Source organism: Myxine glutinosa, chromosome 2, assembly GCF_964187855.1.
Source record: "Myxine glutinosa chromosome 2, kmMyxGlut1.1, whole genome shotgun sequence".
NCBI classification, from domain to species: domain Eukaryota; kingdom Metazoa; phylum Chordata; class Myxini; order Myxiniformes; family Myxinidae; genus Myxine; species Myxine glutinosa.
Window position 1 is genome coordinate 72,906,522 of NC_136262.1, and position 10,505 is coordinate 72,917,026.

At 44.5% G+C, this 10,505-nt stretch overlaps 1 protein-coding gene across 1 annotated transcript in view; it reads right to left on the reverse strand.

Moving 5' to 3' along the window:
* Positions 1 to 1,236: 1,236 nt before the first annotated feature.
* HYPK (huntingtin interacting protein K) overlaps positions 1,237 to 10,505 on the reverse strand; it is a 25,324-nt gene continuing 16,055 nt past the window's right edge. Inside the window, exon 4 of the mRNA XM_068107992.2 lies at positions 1,237 to 2,948. Within this exon, the coding sequence (XP_067964093.1) occupies positions 2,853 to 2,948 (96 nt within the window). The 3' untranslated portion in view covers positions 1,237 to 2,852. The remainder of the gene's footprint in view (positions 2,949 to 10,505) is intronic.

Below are 10,505 nucleotides of genomic sequence, written 5' to 3' on the forward strand. Positions count from 1 at the left end.
GGTTTCATATTAATCGGACAATTACTTAGCGAGCTATGTCCAAAAAACGATTCAACCAATCAGAGAGCAGCGAACTATCGCGTGTGCCGAACGTGGCGGACACACTCTGCCTCGGATGGCACATTTGAGAGCGTATTCATTTATTTCACGTTTGCAAACTATGTTGGCGTTAAACTATGTTTTAAAACTAATAAAAACGAATTTGCGATTCATTCGCTTTCCTGCGCGTTTGTGCACGCGATGGCGATTTCTTTACCAAACTCCGGAAGCCGTTCGCTTTGGACCAAACCATTTCATGTAAATAGAGGGGGGGGATATAATTTTAGATATAGATATAGTACGGGCAATGCCCTAGTATTATAACAAAGCTTTGGTGAAAATTTCATGACAAAACTCAAATGGTAAAAAAAGTTACAGGCTGGACACAAACACAGAAGTGATTGCAAGACCCCATTTCCAGTTGTGCATGGGACGGGTTAATAATAATAATTTTGCTGTGTTTGTAAGAAATCAGATGCAGACCATAAACATACAACAAACAGCCTTCACTCAATCGCTGCCATATTCTCTCTCCACCCCTTCACTAACACCCTCTCTTGCCCAAGATCACATGACCATTTACATTGTCAATGTAATAACATACAACAGTTTCCTTACCCTGAATTAAACTGAAATGATTCCATAGAATAATAAATGTTACCGTTGGGACCCCTGCATTAAGCTCCCATTCCCACTTCCACTTCTTCAACACCGGAAAGACGAGATTTAAAATGGGCAACTTTGTGATTGAACAGACACTAATTTTTGTTCCAAGGAAATCTATTGTTCACACTCCAACCAAGGAAATGGATTAATAGCTTTCGAAAAGCACCATTTTTATTCAACAGCAGCAACCGCTACATTGTAGCTCGAGATCCTTCTTCTTCTTCATGTGACGGGTGGACGGATGAATTTCCTTTCTGTAATAGTAACACCCATTCCTTCTTGGACTGAAAAAAGTTGTCAATATCTGCTCCCTCTGGCAAGGTTCAGATGTTAAACCATTTGCACTATTCTTCATGTACAGGGATAAACTGCACATCATCTCCCCATTCTCATCTGGGGGAGCGGGTAAAGAGGGAATTATTTTGTGACCATAATCTGGAATTGCCTACCCCAAGCAAGCATGCAAAATCTGCCAGAGATTGGGCCAGCCGTTTGATTCTATAATTTATCAGAAGTACAAACACAGACACAAAGAATTGCCTTATTTTATATAGCAGGATATGAAAGCAGTAATTCAGACAAAACAACTGAGTTTAAAAGTAAACCTTTCACATTTAACATTTTTACAACCAATTCGATTACTGAAAAAAGAAAAGAAAAAAAAATCCACAAGTAAATGTACTGTACCTGCTTACATACCCTGGTCCAACAGGTTGATGGAGCAGTCACACATTTTCCTTTGAGCTATCCAGTCTAGGTTCGATTCCCAACCCATCTATAAAATAGTGCAATTTGGTTCTTCAGAGGCAGGCGACTGCATGACAAAGTACGCCATCCCTTGGACGGAAATGAAGCTTGCTGTCCCATCTAGCATTAAATTGGCGTTGGACGTTCAGATCTCACCATGGCGTTCGCTGAAGGGGAGGCGAGTTATCGCCGAGAACAAAATAATTCCTGCCTAAACCATACGTAAGAAGTCTGGTTCATCAGGGATTTCTTGACATCAGGTCACATTGCTTACCATCTGTGTATGCTCATTGCATAAGCTGAGACAGAGAAATAGAGGCCCATACACATCCTTCCAAGCTGGAATTGTTCTTTTTGCTAAATTTTGTCTCTCCCATTTCTCATCGTGCACTCCATAAACAAACTCAACTGCACAGGATTGCTCAAATCAGATTCAACGTATATCCTCAGACAAAATAGATTAATCAAAAGGCTTGGAAGTCATCTTGGATTTGTTTGTGTTTTTCTGAAGAAAGGTCAAATATTTTCTCAAAAAACTAAAAACAATCGATATAAAACTTCAGATGCATCATCGAAGGACCACAGCACTTCAGGTTTGCAAAGACCCATCTCTAAATATAACATGGCCAGCATAGACCAATCAAAATTGACGTTCTCCAACATCAGGGATTACAGCAAATCAAGACTTCAAGACATCTATGAATTCTCCCTTACCAACCGAGACAACAACACCCATTTTGACAATAAAACAGAATTTACATGTTTGAATTTCGGCCAATTTAAAAATGATAATGTAGGAGTTTGATGATTCCTTTAGACTGTCGGAGTACTTTGGAGCCTTGCTAGATGCCAGCAACTAGTGACTACTACTAACGATACTTACAATGTCATTATTCCATTGCTCCAATGACCAATATCATTCAAAAATCAAACCAAAAAATGTTTTTAAAAACAACAAGGTTATACCAATGCAAAGCAAATTATTTCAAAGAAATGTGCAATAAAATCAGGGGTAACAACTGTTTGCTTAAGATCGCAACCCAATGTTAACAAAAGGTTTGCCAATGTAGAAATGGTTATCGACAATAAATTTGTTTGGTTCTGAAAACAGAGGCTATTGGACTTCAGAAATCTGAAATTGTTTATAAATAAAAATTCAGGAGACAGCAAACCCGGGCCCGAAAATACATTGTGACTGCAATGGAAACGTTCTTTAAAATCAGAGCCGCCATGGATCAACGAGCAAACATGGGATAAACCAATCTGCGGCACAGATGCACGAGCTGGATTCCACATCGGAAAAACTTGCCACCACATCTGCGATGAGCTGCAGCATGCGCCAAGATACGAACGCTGGTAAATGGCAGTGGCACATGTTGGCCATGGACAGTTCAAGCGCATTACTCGGTCAACGAGACCAAAGCCTCGACTACATTGCCAAGATGTTCACGGAGACTGCGTTCTGCTGTGGAACGGCTGATCTCCATCTCGGTCATCTACAAGACAAAAAGTAAAGGACATCAACAAGCAGAGCACACTCGACTATATTGTTGCGGTTCTGAGAAAGTGTACATATATGATTAATAAAGGTTAAAGGACAAAGGTTTGCCCCCATAGTTAGTCCACATGCAACACGTAGGTCACCTTAGAACTTTAGTTATGTCATAGTATATGTGTAGAATAAGGCCATTTCCAATAGTGATACCTGCGTTGTGTAAAATAAATAAGAGTAGGTCCCATTCATTTTACAGCCCACCCTCCAATCGACCTCGTTGCGCACCATCCAGTCTGCGCCCCATTGCCCCTCGCATTAGGATGCTGAAACCAGCCAAATGCCACGAGGTAAGGCCTGGAAAAGGGGCGGAACGTGAGGTCGGGGGTGTGGCCACGTCAAGCAGACATCAAGGGTGGAGCCGGTAAGACCCCAACAACCAACCAGGGCTGAGTGGGTATGGCCGAAGGGGCGTGGTAAGTGCACGTCTGGCACATTCGAGAGGGTTCGCTGGGCGGCGCTATATAACCGCGAACACAAAGCCCTTCGAGAGGACTGTCGAGGACTGAAGCCAAGGATTGGTATTGAAAGGACTGATGTGCTTTATCGAGAAGACTGATGAGCGCGGGGCTTTTGCAACATGACTTGCTATTGGGGAAGGACTCGCATGATAATGACTCGTTTGGAGCGCATTACATTGCGAGGAGGACTCGCACGATTGGCGTATAAAAGAGGCCTGATTGGAGATCGCCCTGTTTGAGGACTGGTTGGGAGAGGCGCTGTTATCCTGAGTGATTGCAAGGACTCGTTGAGGATTTGGCTTTGGGCTTGCGGGGAGCGCATATAACGCGCTGGTATTTCTATTACGTACACGGCCGTGAGCCACGAAGTAACCGCTAGCCCAGCTTACCGATCCCCCCATATAATTGTCCGATCCGTGCCAACGACATGCGGAGAGCTTGCTTGCCATCTACCATCTTCTTCGTGGTACGAGTCGGGGACCGGAGCGAGCTGTGGACGCCATCTTTGGACCCTCAACCCGACCATCTACAACCCCCGTGTGAGTCTGAGTCTGAGTGCGAACGGGCCCGTGTCCAGGGATAAGTTAAGACTGTATAAGGCTGCCCTGTGTTTCTGCTTCTTCTTCTTCACTGTACATTGCTTCTTCTTCTTCACTGCACATAGTGTGAATAAACCAATCTGTTCTTCCTGTCTTTCCTGATTCGACCGTTTTAGTGATTTCTCCATTGGGTAAACGTGGCACGATTTACAACCGCTCAGATCGGGTTTAGTACCTGTTAACGGCCCGAATCGCGGCTCGCTGCCGCTCGGCATTCCCATCTAAAACCGTGGTTCGGGCGGGAGTTATTTCCTTGCTTCCTGGGCGGTTAGTAATTAGGTAATAATAATTCGGCTTACAACCCTATTTAACGCCGTCCGGAAGGAACGTCATAGCTCCGGATCGCGTCGGCTAGATAAAAGACAAGGGGATTAATCCCCCCTTGGTAAGGGGAAAGGCCGACGTGTGAGATCCGCAACAATATTATATGTACATGTCTAACAGCAAGTTCAGCCATGATGGGTTGACTGCTACAATCTATGTATAAAGTAGAACAATGCGACTGTCCCCAATATGCCTCCGCATAGTCCCATAACGGGTAGATGCCATCACTCCACCTATGTATGGGTAGGGGATCACGTTTGTGAAGTTTCATGTTGATTGGATAAGGTTCGTTTTTCGATCCAAGATGGCTGCCAAACCACGTGACCTATGACATCATTTTCAAACTATATGCAACCGTGCTGTGAGAGTATTTGTAAAATTTTGCATCGATAGGGTGAGCAGTTTCAGATATAATTATTTAATATTTTCCTTCAATCCAGTATGGCCACCAAACCATGTGACCTATGATGTCATAAATTTAATATTTCAATTCAAATGGGTCATAGATCATGTGCATGCAATTTCAGATTTTTCGGACAAGGAATTCGATTAAGACATTTTGGCTGGTAAAGACAAAAGCTGCATTTCCAAGCTTTCCTTCACCTTTGATGTCATCATTATCATGCATTATCCCCATCGGGAGTGCTTGACAATGTGCCAAGTTTCAAATTTTTCCATTCAGCGGTTTCCAAGAAATAATATTTTAATTATTTGCCTTTAATCCAAGATGGCTGCCATACCACCTGACCTACAACGTCACAATTATCATAAAAACATTGTGTGGGTGTCACTCCTACCCTGAAAGTTTCGTCTCAATTGGACATATGGTTGCTGAGAAAAACGAGGTTTAGCCCACAGACGGACGTACGTATGTACGATTCTTATCTGGAGTCTTCCTGACGTCGTACGTACGGACAACCCAAACACATAATGCCTTTTGGCGACTGTCGGTGGAGGCATCAAAAGAAACCAAAACTACACCAAGAATGGGGAAAAAAACGAAAAACCAATCCATGAGTGAAACTATGATTATTATCATCAACTCCACCACCGAAGGTGGACGGAGGTCATGTTATGTTCTTACCCCTGTCTGTCTGCTTGTCCATCTGTGGGGAGGATATCTCAAAGTTATGGACAGATTCGGACAAAACTTAGTGGACAGGTTAGGTTGGGTGTGTGACAAGGACTAATCGATTCCATTTTGGTGAAGATCCAGATCCTGATCAAATAATTCAAGTGATTCTTCACCATTGAGAGATGGGGCCAAAAACGACATTTCGCACGTTATTTCAAAAAGTTGTTGGCGGATTCAGACAAACCTCGGTGGATGAGTTGGGTAGGTGACAATTAGATTTGGTTCAAGTCTGTATCCAGATCCAGCCTATCAGTGGGATACAAAATGTAAGCTGTTCAACCTGGAGAAGGTATGCGTTATATCCAGTGCAGGTCGAGTTCACCTCGCCAGAGGAGAGGGTATTGCATTTGGGTCCATTTGTGTGTCTGCTCGCCTACAGCAGAAGCCACTCAGCCAATCATTCTGAAACTTTCGCAGATTGGAGGCATCGTCCCTGCGACAAATTTGTGTAAGGTTTTTGGTCGACACGAGGTCAACATAGGCCATAAGGTCAGGAACTTGCCACAATTCTGTTTGCTTTGAAATCTTGCGTCCCAAACCCATTGCTTTATGTACCCATCTTCCCAGGCTGCTCAGACTCCTTTTGTAATTTTCGCCCAACAACATGGATAGTTTGCTGTCAAACCTCAACTCTGAATAAAATCACTAAATTATCAAACACTTGGAACATGTCTCAATCCTGACAAATCTCACCGAAAGGGATGTCTGGAAGCCAACATTGGCAGTAGAATGGGCCGTACTGAAGATCTGTGACTTTCAACGTGGCACCTTCATAGGATGGCAACTTTCCAACAAGTCAGTTCGTCCAACTTCTGCCCTGCTAGAGCTGCCCCGGTCAACTGCAAGTGCTGCTATTGTGAAGTGGAAAGATCTAGGAGCAACAACAGCTCAGCCGCAAAGTGGTAGGCCACACAAGCTCACAGAACGGGACCGCCAAGTGCTGAAGCGCATAGCGTGTAAAAATCATCTGTCCTCGGTTGCAACACTCACTGGCGAATTCCAAACTGCCTCTGGAAGCAACGTCAGCACAACAACTCTTCATCGGGAGCTTCATGAAATAGGTTTCCATGGCTGAGCAGCCACACACAAGCCTAAGATCACCATGCACAATGCCAAACGTCAGCTGGAGTGGTGTAAAGCTCGCCGCCATTGGATTCTGGAGCAGTGGAAACACGTTCTCTGGAGTGATGAATCACGCTTCACCATCTGGCAGGGCGACGGATGAATCAGGGTTTGGCGGATGCCAGGAGAACGCTACATGCCCAAATGCATAGTGCCAACTGTAAAGTTTGGTGGAGGAGGAATAATGGTCTGGGGCTGTTTTTCATGGTTTGGGCTCAGCCCGTTATTTCCAGTGAAGGGGAATTTTAATGCTGCAGCATGCAATGACATTATACTACTGTGTCCAAAAAGTATCCGACCTTTATTTTTCGTGCGTAAAAAAAAGAAGCTAGGGAGGCGTTGATTGGTGCACGTATGTAGGCGATCCTAATGCACATGCGTGAATTTTTTCCCACCTGCAGAAGCTGTCATTCGACGGCAGACCGCCGATGAGTGAGGACATGTAAGTGAGCGCCGTCGGATTTTCGTTTTTGACAAAATGACGGAAAAACTTGAACAACGCTACTGCATCAAATTTTGTGTAAAGCTTGGCGATTCCCAACTGGAAACGATCCGCAAGATTCAACACCGTTCATTCCATTATGAAGGAGGATTTGGGCTTCAGGAGAATCTCAGCGAAGTTCGTACCAAAGCTGCTAACGATTGAGCAGAAGCAACTCCGTTTGGAGATCGCACAGGACATGCTGGAGACTGTGAACAGCTATCCCAGCTTCCTCAACACAGTGATCACTGGCGATGAGTCCTGGGTTGATAGGTACGACCCAGAAACCAAGTTGCAGTCATCACAATGGAAGCATCCAACATCCCCGAGGCCAAAAAACACAAAATTTGATGCAGTAGCGTTGTTCAAGTTTTTCCGTCATTTTGTCAAAAACGAAAATCCGACGGCGCTCACTTACATGTCCTCACTCATCGGCGGTCTGCCGTCGAATGACAGCTTCTGCAGGTGGGAAAAAATTCACGCGTGTGCATTAGGATCGCCTACATACGTGCACCAATCAACGCCTCCCTAGCTTCTTCTTTTTTTACGCACGAAAAATAAAGGTCGGATACTTTTTGAACACACTACGTAGACTATTGTGTGCTCACAACTTTGTGGCAACAGTTTGGGGAATACTCTAGTAGCTCATGGTGGTTGAGTATGCACTTTATTGTACAGACCTAAACTCTTCAGGGATCCACTAATTGAAGGTCCAGGAACAATATTTGGTTGGTAACACATTTGCCACTGACGGCGAAATAGCTGAAATGGCCATACCCCTTTTTGGGCCACGCCCCCTTTTTTGCCATGACTCTATCTACAGAACCGTTGGACCTAGGAGGTTGCCCGACCACTCAAAATTTGCGCAATGGCCACATTATGGGGGGTCAGTAATACATTTTCATATCCAAAAGTCAATGGTTTTTAAGATAATTGCCAAAAACCGATTTCAACATGTTACGAACTACAATTGTATGATACCACCAAGGCCACAACATTATATGACACTTATACCTTTTGCATCATCCTATTTTGGAATTTACTTATTTGGATTTCTACACTTTTCGCCTTTACTACAGCCACAAAACGTGACACATTTAATGTTCCTGTCTCTGCAAGTGCACGTTTTGGTACTCATACATGCTCTTGGGCATTTGCATGGAGGAGGCAGGTCATCGGGCCTGCACGATACTGGCAGTATCACTGGTGTTATGCCAACGTCCGTTGCTTCATACCCATACTGGAGTGGATCTGGTTTGGTGACGGCAGGAGTTGGGGCTTGCAACCACATCTTACACTGAAGAAATGCTCGCTTTATGTGTTCTCGTAGCGTTGATGAACAGCACACAAGCTGGTTGAAGTCCAGTTCTTTCTTGGAGTTGTGGTACTGCTCCCATCGATATTCATCGAAAGTGGAACAGTCGGTCTTCTTTAATCCAGACACAAGGAACTTTTCAGCATTGCTTGTTATCTGTGGTGACAGTTCTTCTACACCAAACCCTTCCAGTAGGGAGAGATCGATGGATGCTTTCAGGCCAGACAGCTTTGGACCCACCTTGCTGGTACTGTCGCAACCGCTGAGAGCATGAATGGCTGGGAGACACGACACCAAACCGTTGTCCAGTTGATCAACCAACATGTGGACTGGTACAGTTTTCTTTGTTTTCCGGTTACCAAGCTTCACGTACAGCTTTTGTAGTTGCCAGGTTGTGTTGAAGTGGAAGATGAGGTTGACAAAGACATCTGTGTCAGGCGAGTCGACCAAGACTGATTGAACCCCGTGTTTCACAACACCATCATTAATATGGAACATGATTCTGTCGTCGGCTTCTTCTTGGTTGCTTGAGAGCTCTGCGATCTGTGTTTCAGTGCCAGCTAACAGTTTCCTGCATTCACCCCCATATACTCCTCCAAAGAATATTTCCTTGTCCGACTCGACATTCTGCAGCATCCACTTGAAGACATACTCCTGCAACCGAACTTTGTTCAACATTGAGCTCCAGAACATATCAAGATCGACAGGGAGTTTCTGATTGTCAGACCCAATGGTGATTGTGATTTGTTCTGAGGAACTTCGCTGTGCCCGTTCCATTTGCTTGATTGATGATTTTTGATAAACATCAAAAATAATGTCTATTCTTGTGGACACGGAGCCTGTAGCAAGAATCCTGTTGGAAAGACTCTCAGCCAATTCCCCGAATGTGTGAAGGCCCATCTTTTTCATCGGTAGTTTACGCACAAGTGCCATGAAGTCCACTATTGTCATCTGAGCGTCACTCTTTACATTCCTCGTCTCCTGTGGAAGGCGACTGACAAGTTCCCTGGCTAAGGAGGCTTTATCGGGCTTCTTCAATTTGATGCCATCTTTACATTCAGTGGTGAGGAACTGGGATGTGCTGGTCAATTCATACTTCAGGAGTTCTAGCATGCTGTACCCTCTTTCTCTAGCATAGTCAATGTACCTAACCGTTTCCGCTGCATCCTTTTTCGCCATCGATTTCTTCGCTGTGAACGGAGTAGAAGTACGTTTCACGAAAACAGTCTTGCGGTTGGTAGGGATTGTATCATGTAGGTGCTTCTCCTTATCCTGAAATCTGGTCTCAACAAACTCTTCATAACTCTTCTCACCAATTTCCAGGCATTCAAATAATCCGTCGACAACCTCCTGGGGAATGTCAGCTCCAGTAGAGATGTTCTGAAGTCTGATTCCAGCGTCGAACGGATTGTTGATGGATTTTATGTAATCCAGAAGGGCCTTTGCACGAACATGGCCAATCTTCGTAGAACTTGGATTGAACTCATGGTGTAGGCTCAGCTCACTGTCATCTTTGTCTCCCAAGTTGCACCATTCCAGCAGCTGTGCCACATGAAGATCGTTCTCATGCTTTAGGAGATTCCATAAGGCTACTGCTTCTTTCTGTCTGGTCATCCCAATGATACCTCCAGCAACCTTGGCGGGTTTATTGTAACACTTCTCGAGTGCCATGTCAAATCCTACTGCACTGCCTTGTCGGGTAGTGTGGTACATCACCCATCCACCATCTGTAAAGCATCTGTAGATACCCGGGAACTTCCTTTGTAGGTCCAGGCAATCTTCAAGGAACAGCGTACCCCATCTGCTATAGTTTGTCCGGCCAAACCCGAAGAACAAAGGCATGCACCTCCGCACAGCTGAAACGACAAAACACCCATGACCGGAATTTCTAGCCATGTCTAGACTCTAGTCTAGACTCTAGACTAAATTCTAGTCTAGACTCTAGTCTAGACTCTAGTCTAGACTCTAGTCTAGACTCTAGTCTAGTCTAGACTAGACTCTTCAGGAATCAAGTAATTGAACAATAGGAACAGGAACAGGAACAATTACGAATAATATTGTAGT